Source organism: Euprymna scolopes, chromosome 5, assembly GCF_053919585.1.
Source record: "Euprymna scolopes isolate OS-2025 chromosome 5, ASM5391958v1, whole genome shotgun sequence".
Taxonomy (NCBI): Eukaryota; Metazoa; Mollusca; class Cephalopoda; order Sepiida; family Sepiolidae; genus Euprymna; species Euprymna scolopes.
In genome coordinates, this window is record NC_136486.1 from 127995195 (window position 1) to 128020408 (window position 25214).

At 32.7% G+C, this 25214-nt stretch overlaps 1 protein-coding gene across 1 annotated transcript in view; it reads right to left on the reverse strand.

Moving 5' to 3' along the window:
• Nucleotides 1-25214, reverse strand: part of LOC145276968 (uncharacterized) — a 925232-nt gene that overhangs the window by 848827 nt on the left and 51191 nt on the right. Inside the window, exon 2 of the mRNA XM_080128511.1 lies at nucleotides 17031-17078. Within this exon, the coding sequence (XP_079984637.1) occupies nucleotides 17031-17078 (48 nt within the window). The remainder of the gene's footprint in view (nucleotides 1-17030; nucleotides 17079-25214) is intronic.

Consider the following 25214-nt stretch of genomic DNA (forward strand, 5'->3'; position numbering starts at 1 on the left):
TTTTCAACTTCATTCAATATAAGCGGTCGTAAAAAATGCTTAAATATATTTTAATATATGCCGATTTCGTATTTATTATTACAGAGTTAATTCTCTATATCTAATATATAGTACTAAATCCAAAATATTAAAGCTAGAATCGAAATCAATACATTTAGTGCTCCATCCACGTTCCTTACTGCTTAAACTACCGACAAAGAAGATTTAAAAGTAAACCACTTTAAGCTATGAATAAATTTGCACATGAATAAAAGTGATAGAAATATGCTGGTAAGTGTAAATGAACATTTTGTATTTCAGCTTGCCAGCATATTTCTATGCGTGTTATTCTTTCATCCAAACAAAGATTTTCTCATTATAAACCATCCTTAGTGTAGGATTACTATTTCCGGTTAATTCAGTGTTATGTGACCAGTAGTTTATCGAGTTAATATTTTCACACGGACACACACACATACATACATCTGTTTTATTTATATAGATAATCTGTGATGATGGGAAATATTGTGATATTTCGGGTAAAATCCTCTCTGATTCTATTCTTTGATATATTTAAATCGGTCTTCAACACCACTCGGTTGATTTTGTATCGCTTTCTCTCTCTCATGCCTTTCTAATTTTCTCTCATATAACAAGTTCTTGAGTTTGCCTCTACAGAGTATGAACATTCTCACACTAAAATTATCTACATTTTGGTAGTCAAGATAGAATTTACTGAGAAGAAATTCTCGAAGAAAATCACTTTCCCAATTTTAGTGTCAGATAGAAATATATTAGACCTAAATTATTTTGCATTCAAAGTGTATGGTAGTTTGCTTGAAACATTGTTGTTGAAGAAGTATATAGCTATTTAATATGGATGTATGCAATGCAGAAAAGATGGAACTGTGGAAAAGGAGATTAGCAAAAACAAATAATTGGAGACAACTGTGGTTAAAATAATCAAATGTTAAATTCGACATACCGTTGCTAAAAACTCGCTACGCCAAATCTCGATGCTCTGCTATCAATATTCAAATTCAAAACTCGACATTCTACTGTTAAAACTCTAGAACATGACGCACATATGACAACACTTGCTACATCCAAATCCAACATCAACCCAGTCTATGAAAAATCAGGCTTTTTATATCCAACCGGAAGCATTTCATTTGCATGTTAGGTGGCAATATCATAAGCATATAAAGAGAAAAGGCGTCCATTTTTTTCTACAATTTTGTTTGTCAACATGGAACCTGACAAACTGAGCACAAGCAGGTTTGTATTCATTTTTTAAGTGCTTAATTTTGTATTAATTTTTTAAGTGCTTAATTTCAGAAAAGCAATTTATTTTCATTTTGGTAGCATTTTAGACCACATATATTTTATTTCAAAATATTTATCCATTTATTTTTTCAGGATATCTATCAAGTATTTCTTTTTTTTTTTTACTTATCTGCGATGGTGGAAATATTTTGATATTTTGGAAGAAATGCCCCCCTTCTAAAAAATTATCTATTTTTTTCAGGAAATTTATCAAATACTGTTTGAGTATTTTTATTTTCATTTACTTTTTATAGAATCTAGGGTAGTGTAAATATTTTGTCATTTCCCAAAATACAAACGTTCTTTCAATTTACAAAGAAGAAATACCCCTATTGTATTTTTACTATATTTAAAGCAATCTTTCAAAGTTACGACGTGATGATGTTTTCATATCGCTTTCTCTTTCCCATATCTTTCTAAATTCCTCAAGAACATATAACACGTTCTTGAGTCTACTTCTACAGAGAATGAAGATTCTTTCACCCAAACTGTCTACCTTTTGGCAGTTATGATAGAATTAACTGCACATTCTTTTAAATCAATTTCAAGGAACAACGATTTCAATTGACAGACTTAATTGGACGCTTTGAATATATACTGACATTTTCTTTTGGGCTAACCGAAAACTCCGCAACAACTCTTGGAGCCAAGTCACCTGCAGACCCAATTTCTGTTTCGGAAGAAGTCGACACTTCATCTTGAACAAACAGATCACGCGCACGGCTTGAGACTGAAGAAATTCTAAAGATATCACGTGGCTCTTTCAATAACAGTCGTACAATGATTTATTTGAAAAAGAAGAGGAATTTAGTCGTAGAATTTCCTTTCTGAAAGAATACTCGATTCATTGTTAAAATTAAAACTAAAAACAAGTATCTGGATTTCTACGAGCAGTCATGAACGATTTAATAATAACCAAATAATTCCATTGGGATTACTATCGTCTGCTATAAGAAAATAACAAAAAATGTCGTTGATTTTAGTAAATTCTCCCTCTCTCTCTCTCTCTCTATATATATATATATATATTATTTATTTATTTGCGGACTCTTATCCTCATTTTCATAGTTGTTTCACGACGTTTCGGTCAACTATTCCTCTGGCCTTAATCAGGTTGTTAACCGCGACGGAATAGGAATGCTGGATCTCCTAACTGTATTCTCAGTAATTACGTCCTTCCATAGTTGTTGTCTCACTACATTTTAGCCAACTAATCCTCTGGCCAGCTTTGGGTAGGATTGAAACCACTATCTTCAGATAATTCTCACCTGGAACTGTAGAGATTAAACGTCTCTATCCACTGCACCACAGCCTATAGTTTCAGTTGAGCTTGTCTGAAGATGGTGGTTTCAATCCTACCCAAAGCTGGCCAGAGGATTAGTTGGCTAAAATGTAGTGAGACAACAACTATGGAAGGACGTAATTACTGAAGATACAGTTAGGAGATTCAACATTCCTATCCCGTCGTGGTTAACCACCTGACGAAGGCCAGAGGAATAGTTAGCCGAAACGTCATGAAACAACAGCTATAAAGATGAGGACAATAGTCCGCAAATAAATAAATAAAATATACAAATTACTTATCTCAAAAAAATTTCAATAATTGAAATAATAATAAAAAAAAACATTTAGCTCTACTAACGTATTGAGCACTTTTTTCTTATATATATATATATTTATTATTTTGAAAAACAGTAATCTACGGATACGCGTGTTTCAGGGCCCTACCCCTCTTCAGCGTAGCTTGACTGTTAGGATTCAAACCCCGGACCTTATGTATTTCAGTCCAGCGCCCTAATCCATTACGCTATGATGCCATAGACGATTTACTGCTTGTTTTTTTATCGTTTATCTGTTTACGTGTTTGTTGTTGTTGATTTTTTAAACGATATTAAGGTTAACGTCTCCGCCTCGGAGATCCGGTGTTTTTCTTAGAAAGTCGCCCATTTTTATTTGGACGTATTTTTTATTTATTTATTATTTTTAAAAACAGTAATCTACGGACATTATATATATATATATATATATATATATATATATATATATATATATATATATATATGTATATATATATATATATATATATATATGTGTGTGTGTGTGTGTGTGTGTGTTTTAATTCAGGCAAATGTTATTAAATAACATGGCGTGTTTTGATTTAATTTTTAAAATTTTGTTAGCCAATTTAATATTGTAGCCAAATTGATGGATATAAGTTCTGTGGGGTTCTTGTTCAATTTTGCTTTATTTTTTTCGTGAGTACTAACGATTCTTTTCAACAAATCAACAGAAACGAATACAAAGCTCTCTTACAAAAGTACACACACACACACACACGTTCTATTTGCACTAACAAAACCAAAAGTGTACTGATTTTCTCATTACAAATAAGTCATTTTACCGGAATGTATCTTAGACTGTTAGCTGTAACCTATCTTCCATTTTCATTGTCTTAACAAGTTTTTGAATATAACTAATTTTATATAGTTTAGTTAATTTGTTTTACGGCATATCAACCATTTTATGGTTATTTAATGCTGAATGCAGTAATTTTGGTAAAAGATTTTATGCCTCAAATTCTTTATATTTTAAAATATTCATTTACGGTATTTACTTTGATTATTTTCTTTTACGGCATATCAATTCTTTTTAAGGGTATTCAATATCGAATCCAGTAAAGTTAAATTTTTTATATTCACGATGTTTTTTTTTTGGTTGTTTTGCCAAAGAAATTTTTTTTTCTTTGCAGAACATGATTGAGTTTTTCAAAAGGAAAGAAAAATATTAATGTTTGATGCATTTTAGTCAAGAAGATAATATTGTCAAACGTCCTGCTGTTATGTATTCGCTGCGGTCACTTGTTTAAAATACGTTTGCCCAGTCTATATAATTGTTGACATCTACTTTTGTCGTCAGTGCAATATATATATACAGTGACAGCGAGTAAAACAACGAAGTTAATCCATAAAAAATATATTGTTTTTATTTCACACCCAAAATCAGCTTTTGATTAGAAGTTATTAATGGTGTTTTGACATTTCTGACATTTCTGTGAGGTGGTGTGCATAGTTGGGCCGGATGTCAGGCAGCGACAGTCTCGTTTCTCTTTTACCGACTGCCCAGCTTTCTCTTTGTGACGATTTATTTATATAAATTTTTTCCCCCTATTGGAATGTTTAATATTTCCTATTGTCTATTGTTTCAACCCTTTGACTGATATCCTCTCACATATTTCTGGATCAAATTATGCATTCCAATAAGCAATGATGGAAAGTCGCGCATTCTTCACATGGAATCTATTTGTATGTGTGCAACCCGTTGAATTTTTTTTTCTGTCTAGGGTTGCCTGCCAATATCTAATACTAGTAGTTTTGATTGATATAAGTACAAGGTTTGGTTTGGTTATTTTGTTTTATGGCATGTCAACACTTTTCAGGTTATTTAATCCCAAATCCAATCACTGGATAGACTAGCATTCTTTCATTGGATAATTTGATATTCTTAACATTTCTGACCACTAATATACTGAAAAACTTGAAGCGAGTGATGAACCCAATACATTACTGATGATTTACCTTGAAACATTTTCAAGGTAAATCTTTTCAGTAATCATTTCTAATTCTTGTTCTTTTTGTTTTGAACAGCAAATTCTCCGATTCCCATCTGGTATTGTACCATTAACCTAACTCTCTATACCCATCAGTGACTTTGTTGCTGTAAGTTTCTCTAAATTCTCACAGAGACATTAAGAAATATTAGAGAGTTGTTGAATCAACATAGAGTAGGAGGCGGCGAAAGACTTATTCAGTTAATTATAAATTATGGTAAGTTAGAACAATTAAAACAGAATATCTTTCAAAGATAACTTAATCCCAGAACGAAGGTATATATTTTATCATGTATTTTATACTATTAAAGCATATAGGAAAAATCTTAGGGAAACAAACATTTAGAATACAAATAATGTAAACAAATTTGTAATTTTTTCTTAGATGAAATTGCATCATTATTATCAATTTTTAATTTAATTTCTCGTTTTTCTACTTTGTTTAAAAAAATGACGACACACTAATATATGAAAATACAACAAACTATCTTTATTGCCAGTGACGGTTATGGATGGTTGATTGTTAGAAAGGAGATGCATGCATGAGAATTTGGAAAGTTGTTTTCTTAAGGTCTAAGTTGTTGATGAACAATAAAGATACATTGTAATATATTTTCATATATGAGTGTATCGTAATTCTTTTAAGCCCAGCAGAAATACATCATCTTTAGCTTGGTGCCGTGACCAGGATTGTCTTGACTTTGATTACACCTGTGTAACTTTTTTTTTCAACATCATACTTTTAACTTATCCTCTTCTTGACAATTGATTAAGTTTGTTATTTCTTCACAGCTGATACCTGTGTCAGGTTTATCATTTTTATTTAAATGACATTTTGGTACATTTAATAATTATTTTATTGTTCTTGCATTTTGCTAGGTGCATTGTTTTGTACAAATGATTTTGCGATACACACGGCCTATGTATTAAAAAAGATGTCAGGTTCATAATTTTTATTCAAATGACCTTTTGATACATTTGATAATTATTTTGTTGTTTCTTACATTTGTCGCCAGGTGTATGCTTTTGTCGAAATGATTTTTCGGTATATATGGCCTAGATATCGAACATGTCTTTTGTCAAATGTTTTGCTTTTGTTAATTTATTTTTTAGTTTGAGTTATTATATTGATACAGTAATTATTACTTGGTGGTGAAAATATAATCCCGTTTCTGTTGAATTGAAACTAAAATCAAAATTAAGAAAAATATATTCAAGTTATGTAATAATTAGTTATAAGTTATGCTACTTTGATAAAACTCCTCACTGGCGTCACTCTAGAAATAAAACTGCGGTTTCATCGTCTTTCTAATGATTAGCATCGCCCGTTTCCGACTAAGAAACACATGAAGTGAACAGCATGCTTTTAGTTAATTTCTGGCTTCAGCCTTGTATCAGTATACCACAACTAGTATTATTTGGATTCTTTGAACTACTATTCTCATCTTAAGTGTTATTTTCACGTTTCGGTCGGTGTAACCTCTGACCTTTTTCAAGTATATCTTGTCAAACACTAGAATATTTCCGTTGAACTTATAAATCTGCACACAATTTCGAATACCTTTTATTTAATCCATGTGTGTAGAATGCTCTCATTCCATCTGCTATGACTGGGTAAAATTTTTTAAGTAATTTATAATTGTATTTCGAGTGTTGCCTGCACTGAGGATTGAACCTTCAACCTCCAGAAAGGTAAGTCTACAACCAAATTTTACCAAGTGCATTATGCACCAAACGATGGATCTGTAGTTCTGTTCGAAATTCCATCCAGATTCCAGAGTTCGAAAAAGTAATCCTGAAGAAGGTCGAAGGTTACATCGATTGAAATGTTATCAAAATAACACCCATGATGATGAGAACAGTAGTCCGAAGAAGGCAAATAATATGAATAATCAATAGGGTTATGACAACAGCATATTATTTTCATTGTTTTGACTCTTCGAGTATATATCCGACACAGTTAGACACAGTTAATCAACCGAGAATCACATCACTCTATATTAAAGCATATAAGATATCAACAGATACAAACTCGAGTTAAAACAATGAAAAGAATATGCAGTTGTCCTAGCCCTAATAATCAGTCATCTAAAAAATTCAGAAACGTCAATATATTACAAGTTTGACAAAAATCCATGGTATACAATCAGAATGTCTTCTTTAGAACAATGCAGGTATATGATGAACGCATGATATACAATTTTGGAATGTTTAGATGTCAGTGTACAAATTAAAAAGCTGCAAATAAAAATGATGCAAAAAAAATGATTGAAGAATGATTCAAAACTAGTGAAAATGCGTATTCGTTTGGTTCTACTGATATAAGATATACAGAGAATAAATCTGATGAGTTTTTGTATTGGAACGGCATTACCATTGATTCGACTGAAAGAAACAAACTCAACATTATATGCTTCAAGGTTCTATATGATAGAAATAATATTTCAGGTGTATCTTTTTTTTTTTTAATAACAAACATAGATGCAATCACTATCATAATAAGAAGAGAAAATAGAAATAGTTCAAATACCTCATCAGAATTGGGATCAAAAGAGAAATTGATAGCGTGTGTTACATCAACATATCTCATTAGCCGACTACAACAAATACTAAAGGGCAAGCAACAAAAAAAAAATGAGAACTACCTAGGGTTATTTTAAAAAAATAAATATTCTTCTCGACCTTTGCTTTCTCTTTAGCAGAAATCTTACAAAGTCTTTCAGGTGTATAACGAAAAAAGTCCTTTCTAATTAATACTTACGTAATTCTAGTTCAATTTTAAAACTCGACATAAAAACCAGTCTTTACTTTAAAAGGATTTGTTATGATTAAAATGTATTTTTTTATTGTTTGCGTTGAAAATTACTTTTAAAATCAGTAATCAAAGGAAACCGGAACTCATAAAAAGTAACAAGATGGAACTAATGAATATATTTAAATAGGAAAACATTTTAATTAAAATGTTTTGCAAAGTAAACATTAAAAAGTACATTTTGTTTATAACATTTTATTAAAAATAAGACTATTCCAAAAAAAAAACAATTATTTCAAAGTAAAGACTAGTTTCTGATATACTGTTTTAAAATTAAGTTGGAATTGCGTGAAGAACAATCAGAAGGGACACTATTTCGTTATACATCGGCAAGATTTGACGAGATTCTGTTAAACAGAAAGCGGAAGTCGAAAAGAAACTATTCTATTTAAAATGACCCTACTTAAGTATTTAGTTTACTGGACTAACATTCCAATCAGTAAAAATGTCAATGATTTATCTAAGTGTAAAAATACTTAGAATATATGGTGCTAGTGCACTTATTGATCCGCGCTATTTTTTTAAATAGTATTTTCAAGTTTAATTAAAAGTTTTATGCTATCTGTTTTTATTAAATTGTAATTTTAAAGTACAGAATAGGTATAAAACACCCTCCTCTCCCCATGTTAAGGATGGCTTTCTAAATAACAACGTTATTATTTCAGCACGGATCAATAAGTGCACTAGCACCATATATATATATATATATTGAAAAATGAAAAACCGGAAATTGTTTATATATTCATCAACGTTCCATCTTTATGTCAAGACTTTTTCAGATTATTCATTTTTCAGAAAAAAAACATTGAAGTCAATATTTGAAAATACATAACGTGTCTATGACGCGAAAAGGATTTTCAAATGTTGACTTAGACGCTTTCTTCAAATAAGTTAATCTTGAGAAAGCTTGGAACAAAGACGAAATATTGATGAATATGTAAACACTGTCTTTAATATTGTTAGGGTTTGTGTTCATTGAATAGAAGCGTTGGTTGAGTTCGAATAAAATAAATACGTATTAGATACGTTTGAAGTCAAAACAACGCATTATTACAAAACAGATATTTATTTTATTTGAAATTTATATTGAAATTTATAAATATATTTCGAAGTAAAACTTTATCTCCAGTATGTCTTTCATGCTCCAACAACAATATGACAAAAAAAAAAAAGACAGACATACTGATGATGAAGTGTATATTCGAAATATATTTATAAATTTCAATATAAATTTCAAACAAAATAAATATCTGTTTATTTTGTAATAATGCGTTGTTTTGGCTTCAAACGTATCTAATACGTATTTATTTTATTCAAACTTAACCAGCTTTCCTATTCAAGGAACACAAACCCTAACGTGAATTCCGCGTGACCAACGCACCGTTCCGACATTTGAAAAGACTACCGCAGAAACAACAAACGGACTTCTACTGATTCTATGCTCCAACAACAACATGACAAAAAAAGAAAGAAAGAGACACATACTGAAGATGAAGTTTTACTTCGAAATGTATTTATAAATTTCAATATAAATTTCACACAAAATAAATATCTGTTTATTTTGTAATAATGCATTGTTTTGGCTTCAAACGTATCTAATACGTATTTATTTTACTGTCTTTAATATTTCTTTTCTTTTATTTATTTCTCATAATGTTGATTTATAATTTCCATAACTATATTAAATGAAAAATCAACTTCTCAAAAATACAAAGAAAACAGCCGAATGACGTCATCAAATCTTTCACACACAAGGAGCTCATTACTCTTTCAGATAGAGTTGCTAAGAGTGGAAAAATGATTAATTTAAGCCATATTTATTGATATTGTATGTATGAGGGGCTTTCCAAAAGTAATTTCCTATTTTTTTTTTACCGCACGAATGAATAATAGGGGATTGCAAATTGCATTGTTATAATAACTGAACTTATACATTCATGACCTGAAAGTTTCATCGCTCTGTTGCAGATATCAACACTGTAAGACTCTAAGAAAGCAACTCCTGTAATGGACGTACGTCAGAAGCACAGACGTGTCATTAAATTCTTGGCAAAAGTGCATTGAGAACTGTGGTGACTATGTAGAAAAGTAAATTTTTGAGCCCAAAACGTCGCCCATTTTTATGGCACCATTTCCGTCTTTGTAGTTCTTCAACATTTTGGATTAAAAAATAGGAAGCTTTACTTTTTAAACATCCCTAGTATAACATCAATAAATATGGCTGAAATTAGCTATATATATTATCCAGACTACTTTATTCTAAATGTTTCTGCTGACATAACCTCCAACCATCTTAAAGTGCACCTTGTGGAACTTGGTATGTGAATTTATATAGAACCTTTTATTTAATTCATCAGGGTTACATTATCTCATTCAACTATCTATGGCTGGGTATAAATCATAAATAATTCATAATTGTATTCTTAGTATCACTCGTACTGAGGATTTAACCCTCAACCTCTAAAAGACTGGAACTTAGAACAGAAAAGTGCAAAGTAATAACCTGTTCTAAATTCCCTTCCCTATATTAAAATCTTTCTATTTAGAAAGCCAATCTTAACACAGTGGAAAGGGTGGGATTTCACATTGACGTAGCATGTTTAAAGTCATTTTCAGTTTAAAATTTTTTTCTTTATCGAAAAATTTCATACTTATATTAAAAGTTATCTTCTGACAGCTGATTGGCTAATCACGTTGGCATCTTCAGGTTGCTGCTTACGTAACCTGCTGGAAGATGCCAATGCAAAGTTGCTGGACATTGGGCCATAAACTGGATAAGCACCCTATAATTTAAAACAAAGACTGACAAAGTGCTACAGTTATTCATTATGATCACATTTCAAATGAACTTTGCTCTTAATAGTTTCCAACCTAATAAGTTCCACACTGTTTACAAAGCTGTAGCCCCTGTCCCATCATCACAAATTTGGGTCCCTGTTGCTTCTTAGAAGTACTTTCATGAAATGAACTCTGATGAACTTACTCCTTTATCATAAACATCCCGATCAACCCGACAAGCAGCAAAATTCCATCCCTTCACTGTAGAGATCGCCAGATACATGAAAACACGCTACTATAATAGCATCTTCCCATAGACAGGTTGCCTTTGGAATTCCATCCTTGCCCCTTGTTTCCCCAATTGTATCAAAATGCAGAAATTTAAATATAATGTAAACAAATTACCTAACCTAACGACCTAATTAGTTTACAACTGTATTTTGAGGGCCGTTTGTGGCGTACTGGATAAAGTACTTAGTAAAATTTAATTGTAAGTTTTTTTGCTCACATTCACCTCAAACATATCGTCACTTGGACGGAAGTGGCTACTAATTGGGGTCATGCCTATGAAAGATTGACAAGATGTTGGTTTACATTACATTTGAACTTCTGCATATCAGTACAGTCAGGAAAGCAGGTAGCAGGAAGTTGCACTCTTCTTCATATTGAAGGTTCAATTCCCAGTGTAGGCAATACTCAAAGTACAATTGTGAATTTCTACTTAGTCATGGCTGATGGAATGAGAGCATGCAACCCCTGTGGATTAAATAAAGGGTTCTGTTTGAAGTTCCATGCGGATTTCAGAGTTTGACAGAAAGAGTTCAACAAAATACACCTGAAGAAGGTGGGAGGTTACATCGACTGAAATGTTTTACAAATAACACTCAAAATGAGAGCAGTAGTCTGAATAAACCAACTAGTTTAAATTATCAATCCTTATCTCCAAAATTTAAAAACATAATATTAACTTTATTTTATTTTTTTAAATTAATACAACCAATTAATGGTTGCTGTTTTTTTTTTTTATAATAAAACACCTGAGATTATTATTTTTATTGGAACCGATGAAACGGGTTTAGTATAGCTTTTCTGATTAACAGCATAATCTTTCTAGCATTTATTTTTACTCTCGAGGTCACTATTTATCAAGGCTAATAGCTACTTGAGGATAAAGGTAGGTTAATGGAATAGAAATGAATGCCAACTTAAAATGAGGTACACTATGCAAGTACTAACATTAATCAATGGTATTAACTGTATTTGATTACTTATGGGACAATCCATAAGATAAATTTGCTGACATTTAATTTGAAGATAACCAAATCGTAATAAGCAGTGAAGCACTCCTGCAGAAATGTGTTCCACAGGTGGGAAATCCTTGAAAAGGAGCTTTGTCGATAGAAATACTTCTTGAAGCTAAGCATATGAGGGAGAAAGCAACATCTTTTAGCAATTTAGCAGCAATAAGAATTCTTGGTGTTAATGCCTTACACAGAGTAACCAAAGACTGGAACTCAGTCGAGCAGCTTCTAAAAAATAATGAGATGATAAAAGTTAGCAACATCTCTTCTGTGATAAAGGCATTGTAGGGAAGAGGAAAAAAAACTGACTTCACTCATTAGATTTCACGGTCGATTTTTACTACGAAAGCACATATACTGTAAACGATCCAGTGCAGATGCTTTATGGAATACCAATTTCTATTTTATACAAAGGAAGATTTACTTTCTACTATTCTCATCATTATTAATTAGTGTTGTAGTCCTGTAAGTGGCTGGAAGAAAGACAACTCGATAATTAGTGGAAACAAAATATATTGAACAGAGAATCAAATGCAACAAATAGTGTTGTTATATGTCAGTCCAACTGCCAAGTGTGCATGACTTATGCATAACCTGTCTGCTAATGCACATATTCTCCCGGTCTTTATAATAAGTGGAATAAATCATTATTATCCATAAGATGGACACACACCACAAAAATGAGTAAATTCCTAACCAACCCATTTAACGTAATGGTAAGAATGTTCGTTAATGGAGTTTGAGACCACAGTTCAATTCAAAGAATCATAAAATGCTACTAAATAGTCTCTTGCTAAACACTCATCATTATAAGATAAAGATCAAGGGTAAGTGGAGTAATCTGGAGAAAAAGTGTCGCCTCCCCTTACACCTAAGTGCAGTAGCTAATAAAAAGAGAGCCCTTCAGTTGCCATTGAATATAGTCGACCATTTTACTTTTTTTTTTACTCCATTTTGAGATCTATCAGCTGGCAGTGTCCGAGGCACCCTTGTGTCTGCATCAGAGCACACCTTGTTCAAGGGATGTGTATGATGGTTTGCACATCAGTGCCACAGGGACACATAGCCTGACTTGTGCAGATTATCCTATTTGGCAACCTTTGCTTGGTGCCGAGTGAGTGTTGTTCACTCTTTGTGAGAAATTCAGAGCCCGCCGGAAGATTTTCTTTCAGTGCCAGAAGAGCCTCATTGTCGTCTTCCGCCATAAACGTATTCCGTTGACACGGAAGTTAGTGTTGTTCATCCAGAGCCTGCAACGATTGTGAAGTTCTTGCAGAATGGTAGTAGCTGCAGCAACTATTGATGTCCATACAGAAGATGACGATTGTTGCTCTGCCTTCTTTTTTTTTTTTTTTAAATAACCGAGATAGACCCAGTACGATTTAAACTTAGCATAGTTGATGCCATAGTCAGTGAGAGTATCCATTAGGTCAACCATGTCCCCCTCCTTATTCAAGTTAGAATGCTTGCTCAAACTGGATCAATGCAATCACATATTTTAAATGATGTGCCCTATTAGTATCAATTGTATGATTAGGATCAACTGACGTTCAGAAAGCTATTTTATATCTGTCCATTGGACGTGATCTACACAATATATCAAAATACAGATATCGATAAATGGGAATTTATAAAAACAGAGCCCTTGGATTCTTCAACAACAAATACAACAGATAAATACTAAATTTATAAATAAATGAAAGCCATTAAAATCAACCTGCTAATTAATTAAGAAGCAATTCGATTAGTCCATGCTTATAAACTTAACAAAGACATCTACTTCAATTTTTTTTTATCTAAAGCAAAATGATAGAAAAAAAAACTAAAATAAAAAATAAAAACCCAAAAACTCACAAATTACAAAAAAAAAAAAAAATGTTTATAAAATAATTATTTAATTTTTCCGTTCTATTGTCCACACCATCGTTGATACTTAATTACATTATCTACATATTTTTTATTGGATTTTTTTTTAGAGGAGTTGTTTGTATATTTATTTATTTATTTATTTATTTATTTGCGGGCTGTTATTCTCATCTTCAACAACAACTATGAAGATGAGGATAACAGTCCATAAATAAAAAAACAAATATACATTGTCTACATTTTGTCTTTGTCATTGCTACAACGTTTCAGACATTGCACTTGGTGGCCTTCTTCAAGTGTTTCTTTTTTTTTTTGTTATAGTCGATAACTTTATGGGTATTTCAACCCCCCCCCCCATCTTATTTTACCTATTAAGGATTGCATTGTTCATCTTCCATAACAAATGCTTGTCAGATATATTGTATTTTCAATCCCTGGTGAAAGAACTCAAAGAAGGCTGGAGGATATATCGGCTGAAATGTTGCGAAAATTGCAACAACCAAAAATGATATTGTACAGTTTAGCAGTTGGTGAAAAGGATACTGACTGGATCCTTCATGCTTGTCTACAAAGAGCGATTCCAAAGACTAAATTTGTTCTCACTTAAGTCAGCAAAGGATGCAAAGAGTCGTGATTCTGGCACACAGCATCATTAACGGGAATATAAGTCTAACTTGAGAAGTTTTTCACCCTGATGCAGACACCTGCAAAAGATGTACCATTAAAGCTTTCATCTCGATAGAGAAAAAAAGGGGCATTTTCTGTTTCTGTTCCCAGGTGGTTGTTTGGTTTTTAACAGCATGTTGGTCTTGTTAGGCCACAAAAATTATTTATTATTGATTCTTATGCGTAGGTTATTTGCAGTAGTATTGGGTTGTACAGGTTTCTTTTTGTGAACATAACGTAGAAGAAATATCTGAGGGGTGTGTAAAGAGATCTTTTTGTGTTTTTCAAAATTTCTTCATAAGTTTTGTGACTTTCAGAAAATTGAATATATTCTTTACATGTACTTTATTGTACAAATCTTTCAAATTTTTTTTTTTTTTTTAAAGATCTTTGCAAGCTATGAGTATGTGTTCAACAGTGAAAGGTGACTGACATGGTATACACGCTGGAGGTTCTTCTCCCTTCAGCGAGTGTGGTCGATTTGTATTCTTGCTAGTATCATCTTGTTTGTGTCGGTTTTCTGTCTCCAGGTTGCCATTCTGTTTTGATAAGCATTATGGAATGTAGTTTATTTTAAAAAAGATTCCGCATGTCTTGCTATTTAGTTGATGCATAGCTTTTGAGTTTTGTTTTTAAATTTGGTATCCGTTTTGTTTTGTAGGGGACTAATTCTAATGCTACCTTTGCTGCAGTACTGGACTTTCTGTTTCCTTAGATACCAATGTAGCTTAGTACCAAGTAGAAAATAATTTGGTCTGATTCTTTCAATTAAGTTTGTCTAGGAATTTTATTATTAATGCGTTTATAAGTTTCTTATTTTTGAGAATTTCATGGCGGCCAGAGAATCAGATAATATCATGAATTTCTTTTTTTCTTTTTTCGTTTTACTTTCAGTGACGTTCTGGAAGAGTCTGTGAAAGGAGGTCGTAATGATGCCTACCCTATTGAGGATTAAAGTCGCCTTGGATAAACATTCAGACTGTATATAGATGCAATAGCTTCTAATTGGCTTTGTTCATAGCTTATTATATTTTTGCCATTAACATTGACGAGGAAAACATTTAAAAACATTCAAACAATGCAAGTAGCAATATCGCATTTCTGAAATACGATCTTTGATATTTATATTTCTTACACTTTTTTTTGTTTTTTTTTTGCTTTTTCATGTGTATTCTTCGTTTATTTTATTTACCACTTCTCCAGGAGAGTAAACACAAGCTCAAGTACGGGTTTGGTGAAAGCGTTTTTGTGGAATGAACTGGATTCGAACTTTGCGCACCCACGTTTTCAATCAGTCGTTAACCACTTAACCACTGTTACACCGCAGCCACAGTATTCTTCATTTATGATTCGATTTTCTTCCATATTTAAATATAATTGTTGCTGATCGTGTACGTTGATGTTTGTTATATACTGAAAGCCAGCAAAATAATTTCCTTTGTCCATTAATGTATAAGTAAACATAAACCTTACCGGTTCATTAGATTTCAATACATAAGAAACCTTGGTATACACAGATAATCCCCCCTCACTTCCGCCTGGAACTGCAATTTTGGCTGAGCCATCCATAGTTGACAGGTTTGAACCAAGTAGTATAGGACTGTTATATACTTCATTCGCACTGCAGGAAAATGTGATAAGGTCAAAAGTGGGGACAGTCAAACCAGCGCCTCTAAAGGAATAGTGTTTTGGCCTTTCAAAAATTTGCCTGAGCATTCACTGGTCAGAGTGCCTCAGGCAGTAAGCAGTAAACTTATTTCACTTTAAAGATGAGAGGGAAGGTATGAGAGAGAGAGAGAGGACCTCTTAGAACGACCGAAATGATCCAGATTCTGATAGTGATTGCTGAGATTGAAATCTTGACTGGCTAGTGAACACAAGCGCAACCTGACAGCAAATAAATTCTGCAGATCAAAGGCTACAACCTTACTAATAGAGCTCTGGTGAAAATCCGGGAAGAATCAGGATTCATCGCACTCTGGTCGTCTCGGACTGCATGTGTGGCCAGCAAAAACGTGTAATGCACAGAAAAAAAAATCACATGAGTGAGTGAGATATTACTTTTTCACCATTTCTTTTGTATGCCCTGTGCCAATCCTTCCTCGAATTCGTATGCAACTGCTCAACCTTGCCGCTCTCAGTGTTAAAGGTAAAGACCTAACATCTTGTAGGTTAATAAATAGCTGCGATTAACAAGGAGGGTTTTGTAGAAACCAGGCAATCCAGAAGCTCACTCTTAGAAGTCAGACTCTCTTAACACCAATCAGCAACCGTCAGAAAAATCTATAACAATTAAGGTGTTTGCCATGAAGTGGATATTGGCACAGATTAATGACACGGTAAGCGGTGTTCAAGTCTTGCTGTATTTATAACAACTTTCATTAAAGATGGTAGCAGTCTTCAGATAGTTACTCCGTGAGAATCTAATCCTAGCAGAGGAAAGCGATGGTTGCAAAAGAGAATAAAACAATAAAAAATCTATTTTAGCATGTAAAATCATACACATTGCATTTGTTTAATAATGCACTTGAAGAAAGCTAAAGTGCACATTAATACCAACGTTGTTGAGGACAATAGATGGCGGAAAAATGTAAAAAAAATGAAAATTCCTCATCACAAAAATATTTATCAAACTAACCTTATTAAAACTAAAAGCATCAACTAATTATAATAATTTGTAAGAAAAAAAAATCACCTGTGGATCATCGCCTGTTTCATATTCGTCTTCGTAAGTTGATCGGTTCTAATATAAATTAAGAAAGACAAGTGTAAAAAGTTGTATCGAACGAATGCAAAAAAAAAAATGATTTGTAATTGTATACATTGTTATGTACATTAGATTCAAAGTTAGAAAAGATGCGTAAAAATAAATAAATAAAAAAACAGAATGATAAACATCTAGGTTCTATCTAATTTCATCTACAATTGCAAGCCATCTACAAGACTTCATCTACAATTGCAGTCCCTCTACAAGACTTCATCTACAATTGCAGTCCATCTACAAGATTTCATCTACAATTGCAATACTTCTACAAGATTTCATCTACAATTGCAATACTTCTACAAGATTTAATCTACAATTACAATACTTCTACAAGATTTAATCTACAATTACAATACTTCTACAAGATTTAATCTACAATTACAATACTTCTACAAGATTTAATCTACAATTACAATACTTCTACAAGATTTAATCTACAAGTGCAATCCTTCTACAAGCCTTCATCTACAATTGCAACACCTTTACAAGACTTCATCTACAATTACAATTCCTCTACAAGATTTAATCTACAATTCTAGTCCCTCAACAAGTTTTCATCTAACATTTGCAATCACTCTATAAAATTTCATCTACATTTGCAATCTCTCCACAAGATTTCATCTACAATTGCAGTCCTTCTATAAGATTTCATCTACAATTGCAATCCCTCTACAAGACAACTGAAATAGCATTCATTCTACGAGATTTCATCTACAATTGCTATCCCTCTACCAGACATCATCCACAATTGAAATACCTCTACAAAACTTCATCTACAATTTAACGTCCTTCTACTTCATCTACAATTGCAATCTCTCTTCCAGACTTCATCTACAACCGCAATCCCTCTACAAGATTTGATCTACAAGATTTGATCTACAATTTCAGCCCCTCTACAAGATTTCATCTACAATTGCAATCTCCCCACAAGATTTCATCTACAATTGCAATCTCTCCACTTTACAACAATTTATCACAAATACAATCCAACAATTCCAATATTTCATTTTGTCTGCGGGACTCCTTTTAGTTATAAATATTTTCATAACGTTTTTGAATAGCTCAGATACCGTACAGTGTGTAATGATAACAGTTTTTCTACCACAAATTAAGGACAGTCTTCATGACTGAAATATTCGTTGACTTTACGGATGTGTAAATGTTATTACTTTTACTTGTCTGTTAATATTCTTATCCATTATTCTAGATTTTACCATTTTGTTTGAAATATTGCGTACACTATTGAGTGCACTATCTGTAAAAAAACAACAAAAAACAAAACCCTGAAACTCGAAATAAACTTGTTTTGTTTAAAATGTTAGATTGCATTCGTAAATAGAGATAATATAATTATAATTGAAAATACAAGGATACATATAGAACCGAAAATATCATTAAAGGAAAATTATGTTTAATGTGTCATCAATACATTATTGTCCATTTCATAATTAAAATATAGTTTTTTTTTCTAATAGAGTAAATTTATATTACTCCAAAATAAACTTAATTTCAAAACACGGTGTCTCTAATTGGCTTTGAAACAATTTATGAAATACCAGCGTGGGGGACTTTGCTCGGTTATAAAATACGGTTGAATATGATGTTTTAATTTGTGCAGATTTCGTATATACTATTATAGAATCGTGATTTCAAAAATAAAAAAAAAGTATTTGGGTGCCATCAGCTAGAATCGAAATCGAAAGCAAAACTGTAACATTCAAAGCGGGTGACGTTACCACTGCACCAACATGCCAGGCATATAAAATGATTAAAAATTAAAAATAAACTAAGATAAATGTCAAACTGTATAACGATTTTTTCATTTTTTACTCATTTTTGACGCCTTAAAAACAATTTTTACCAGCTAAAGACCCATAAAAGAATGGTCCATAAAATCCAATCCTTTGAGGCCTCTTTGCGACCTTTAATTTTGGAAGAGATAAAGTTTGAAAATATGGAGACAAACAGACAGACAGACATATAACCTTTTATATATTAAACTTCATAAATCTTAAAATTATAATTTTATGTATATCGCCATTTCTTCATTTTCGATTGGCTTTTTCGATTTGGCCTCTTTTTAAAAACTAAATTGCAAATTAATTTCTTTCTGACCAAGGTTTTATTTATCTTCTTTACTTCAAATCCATCTCTGTCGCTGATGACACAACACTCTGTAATAGACGTGAGGGAAAAACGAATGAAGACATATTGAAAGAAATGGCAGAAATCATAGAAAAAAGACCATCAATCTGTAGTGGGGTGGGACCGTAAATGTAGCGTAACATTTAATGCTTCTGAGACTAAGCTTCTTTCCTTTAACATTTTGAATAACCCTTCCCAACCGCTAGTTCTATGGACAATTATACCCTACCAGAGAGTTCATTGTTCAAACTCCTCGACTTCACATTCACAGGCAACATGAATTGCAACAAATACATTGACGACATTGCCAAGGATGCCGCAAAAGGTTGGTCTCCTTCTATCGTGCTACAAAATTACTCACACCTGAGAGTATCCTGTATCTCCATAAAGCCACCATTCACTCATGCATGGAGCATTGTTACCATATCTGGGCTGGTGCATCCACCACTAGTCTCTCCCTTTTAGAGAAGGTCCAAAAAGAGTCTCCAATTTAAAAAGGTATTGCACTATTACCCAAGCTCGAACCCTCGCCCCGTCGTTACAATGTTGCATTCCTGTGCCTATTTTGCAAGTACTTTAATGCAATGTATTCTGATGAACTCATAGTACTTGTGCCCCCCTCAACGTATATACTTCCGACTAACCCAATAAGCGGCAAACTCCCACACCTTCAATATTAAAGTTTCTAGATGTCGGAAAACCTTCTACAACCTTCTACTCTAACAGTTTCTTCTTGCAGATTGTTAGACGTTGAAATTCCCTTCCTGTTTCTTGCTTCACGTATTATAGTAACGTGCACAAATTTAAATGTAATGTCCTACCACTAGTTTGTTTAATTTTGTATATTTGAATTTCATTTTTCGATCTAACTCCACATACCTTTATTTTTAAGTAAAAATAAAAACACTTTAAAATAAGTAAAAACACAAGAATTTATCCAAGTAGGTAGAGAATTAACTTAGCTTGCCTTTGGTAACAATTATTTATTGCGTATTTATTTATTTTTTTAAATTTGTTGGCTATTTTAGAAAATCACTGATATCTTATGTTTTTAAAAAACGAATGTAAAAATTGAGATATGAAATATTTCGAGTGGGAAAATTATATTTCTAAAAATTTTAAATGTAAATTTTAATTTAATTTTTCCGGTAGAATCTATTATCTTAATCATTCCATTCTCCGTGACGAGTTTGCTCGTGACAGAACAGTAAAACTAAATACACATCGTTATTGGTTCATCGAATTATCGCCTGTTTGACACGTTTCAGCTTTGCGTGATTGCTGGAGGGATTTTTTTGAATAGAATTATCAAGTGAAAACATCAAGGACAAACATGTTCGAGTTGTCGAAAAATATCAGAAAAGAAATCGGTAAAATCAAAGAAAAAAATGATGATGATAATACGCCTCTTTGACACGCTTTCTCTTTGCATAATTTCTCAGTGGAATTAATTGCATGTTTTTCCAGAATAGTGAATGTGTTCACAAATGAGGAACTGCTATTTTGAAAGAAAAAAAAAGATAGAAGTACGTGAACGAACAGGAAAATGAAGAGGACGAAACGAATGAATGAAGTGAATAAGAATGAAGTTAATGCCAAAATGATTGACACAGAATGGGAGTAGGAGGAAGATGAGGAGAGAGAGAGAGAGAGAGAGATAGAGATAGAGATATATATATATATATATATATATAGAGAGAGAGAGAATAATAAAATGGAAAGGTTTGGCAATGAGCTAAATGGGAGATAGGTTTATGAGAAAAACAGTAGAGAAGAGAAAATAAAAGCAGAAAACAGGGGAGAGCGAGAGAGAAAACAGAGAGAGAAAGAAAGAAAAGGGGTCGCGTTAAAATTCGGATGAGGGGAGGGAGAAAAGAAAACATAAAAAGTAGGAAGAAAAATTATTAGAGAGGGAAGAGAGATAAAGAATAAAGAAAGATGGAGAGAGATATGAGATACCGAGAGACAGAAATATATATCTAGAGAGAGAGAGAGAGAGAGAGAGAAAGGGAGAGAAAGAGAGAGAGAAAGAGAGAGGTAAAAAGAGAGAGAGAGAGAGAGAGAGAGAGAAAGGGAGAGAATGAGAGAGAGAAAGAGAGAGGTAAAAAGAGTGTGAGAGAGAGAGAGAGAAGAGGAAAATAGATGAAGAGAGAGCAGAAATCGAAGAACGAAGAAGGGAGAGTGTTGGGAGAAAGAGACACCAGCGTCACACTGCTTGCTTCCATATCACACATTTTGCAAATCACTCAATAAGTCCCGGGCCTAACTCATCAAACCACAACTTTCCGTCAAAATTCAACTTAAATCATCAACATAGTCCATTTCCAAGGTGATTAACTAATTCAAACGCTTCTTTAACAATTCGATGCCTTTTTCGTTGTACGAGCTGTTTTTTGGCCTCAAAATATGCCTCGATTTCTAATATTAATTCTTCACTGGAGCCAAATTTCTTCTATTGGAGAAAACGGTGAGTAGTCGTTCTGAGCTAGATATGAAAAACAAAATGGATGCTAAGACTTTCAATGCGAAATTCATGTAGTTTTGCTTTCGTTGTATTATCTTTTTGAAAGTACACGTTTACCTTCTTTATATGTGGCGATTTAAGCTGAGTTATTTCTTTAAACACACCAATAATCGTTTAGCAACAAGATCCCAATATAACACTGTAGAGGTCCACATATGTCGGAAAACCTAATTTAACATCTTCTTCCTTCGGACCGTTTGACTTTGGAATTCACTCTTGGTTTCCTGCTTCTGTTACTGCACCGGCATGCAGAAGTTTAAATGTATTGTAAACTGGCATCTCGTTCATTTCCTTACATGATCTCCTATAAACAGAGTCCCAAATAGTAGCCCTTTACGTCCAAATGACATCATAATCTAAAGGCTGGGCGTTCAACTTAGTACAGGACAGATGCAAGCTGATCTGAAAGTCTTGCGATAAAATGTAGACATGCGTTTATCCACTTTTTCTAAGATTCATTTATAATATAAATCTCACCTGTCTATTTAAATGTATGTATGTATGTATGTATGTATGTATATCTGCGTAAAACTCTTGACAGAGGCGGCAGATTTTCACGAGATCGGTATCGTTTTTAAGCTCGGCCCTTCAGACGACAAATAACGAAAACTTGGATAAAAACATTAATTTCTTCACCCTCAACTGGGCACTTTTATACAGGGAGGGGTTGCTTTTTTGTCGATGTTTTCAAAAGTTATCCCCTCTTTTCGATTGACTAGCCTTAATTTAAACATTCGTCACTTCCGATTTGACGATGGACGCAACAGCAAAGACGTCACGTTTTTTCCACGTTCTTTTCCTCCTTTGCAGTACGGGTTAAGCTTGCCTGCCTACTAAATTTTATTTTTTTGCTCAGCACACACCTCCAAACACCCGGGCAACTCCCGGCACCCAGGCTAGTTTTATCTTAACTTTAAATAATATAGTGTGATAATTTTGTTAGCTCAATCGAAAATTAATAGAGAAATAATTACGACAGTTTTGTTTAAGTAAGAATTCATTTTGACTCATGATGTTCTTCACACACATAATTTTATTACATTGCCAATGAAAGGTAAATAAAGTGCATCCATTATACATTCTTGTATTACTTGTTCTTATATCGTTCTAATTATGTTTTGACTAGCAGGGAGAGGGGCGTCCGGCTTTGCCTGGTTGTAAAATACGCTTAAATATGATATTTTTTAATTTGTTCAGATTTCGTATATATTATTATGGAATCGTGATATTAAAAGTAAAAAAAAAAAAATGTATTTGGGTGCCATCAGCTAGAATCGAAACCGAAAGCAAAACTGTAGCATTCAAAGCTGGTGACGTTACCACTGTACCAACGTGACAAGCATATGAAATAATTAAAAATTAAAAATAAACTAAGATGAATGTACAAAATGTATAACGATTTTTTTTTTCAATTTGACCCATTTTCTGACCTCTTAAAAACGATTTTAGCCGGCTAAAGACCCATAAAAGGACGATCCATAAAAATACAATCATTTGAGGTCCCTAGCGCCATTCTGTGACTTTTAGTTTCGGAGGAGATAGAGTTTGAAAATATGGAGACAGACAAACAGACAGACAAACAATGAGTTTTATAAATTAGATGTTCTAAAAGTTAATAAACTGAATCCAGTGTTTTGTATTGCTTTCTTTATTGTAGTTACTGTTTACTATGAATAGCAAGATTTACCAACTACTCTGTATATTAATAAAACCTATGCCTTGTTTATTGTGTAAAATAAAATTTGCCCGAGTGTAAATACGCTTAAATATAATATTTTAATTTGTCCAGATTTTGTATATATTATTATAGAGTCGTGATTTCAAAAGTAAATAAAAAAAAGTATGTGGATGCCCTCAGCTGGAATCGAAAGCGAAAACAAAACTGTACCATTCAAAGCTGGTGACGTTACGATTGTACCAACGTGCCAGACACATGAACTGATTAAAAATTAAAAATAAACTAAGATAAATGTACAAAATGTATAACGAATTTTTTTTCAATTTTGACCCTTTTTTGACCCATTCAAAAAATATTTTAACCAGCTAAAGACTCATATAAGAACGGTTTATAAAAAAAAATCCAATAATTTGAGGCCCCTAGCACCGCTCTACGACTTTTAGTTTCGGAGGAGATAGAGTTTGAAAATATGAAGTCAGACAGACAGACATATAGCCTTTTATATATTAAATTAAAATAGAAATGTATTTACAAGCAATTTTTAAATATCAGGTCGGTATCAAAGCTATTGACCGGTTTGTAGAAGGGTATTTTAGATCATTGTAATTTATTTTATGTTTATTGTTATTACTTAAACATATCACCATGATAAATTAATAGTTTTTTCTTTCAGATTATTAAAGCATCATTTCGATTTTTCTGCAATATTCTCAGCCATGTTGACCCGAAAATAACATTCTTCATTCAAGAGAAAGGGAGTCATATTCTACTACAATAGTGCTCCTTCTCTCACAGCACTACTGGCCAAAGATCTCCTAGAATTTAGTTGGGAAATCTTGCCCCAGTCTGCATATTTTCCTGATCTCGATTTCGAGGATTACAAAATTAAATTAGATGGCCTAAAAGTTGATAAATTGAATCCAGTGTTTTGTATTGCTTTTCAGTTTAGTTCCGGGAGAGATAGAGTTTGAAAATATGGAGACAGACAGACAGGCAGAATGAGTTTTAGAAATTAGATGTCTTAAAAATTAATAAACTGAATCCAGTACGAATTTTAGTTTCAGAAGGCCCCTTTCACATACAAACCTAAAAATTTCTACGAACGAATCAAATTATAGCGAGTCGTTATTGCTATGAATAAAGATTTCAAAAATACAGTTTTTTTTGTTTTTTTTAGGATTAAATTTTAGATCGCGAAAAATTTGCACCGACCTAATATTTATTCTACTTCTTTGTCTCGAACAGGTTTTAATATTCTATGCTGTGATCAGCATGTTTTTATTAGGGATTCAATACTTATCAATGCCAAAATCATCTTAAGGATACGAGTTAATGAAAAGTATGAATTATCAGTTGAGTGATGACAACTATTATGAAAGGATTGAAAATGATGAATGGAATGAACACAGTTTATATTATGAGGCTTATGGCATGCATTTGTCATTATTGACTTTGAAGATGACCATGGTGTAGTCTGCAGAGAAGTAATCCCATGGTAATATGTGTCATGAATGGGAAGTTTTTGGAAAGTAACGCTTTTAATCTAAATTCAGTTTGATTTTAGGGATATTCATTCCAATTTACTTACCTCCCCATGAAGGGAAAAGTCAGGCACAAGGTCAGTTTTTGATGAAGAAAAAAATTCATCTCCCAAAAGAGGCACTTTGGATTGAAATAAAAATAAAAAATGCCTCAATGTGGAAAGATTTCTCATTCACTAACCGAGGACAGAATAGACTAAGTGTAGGATCAGAACAGGTATTACACT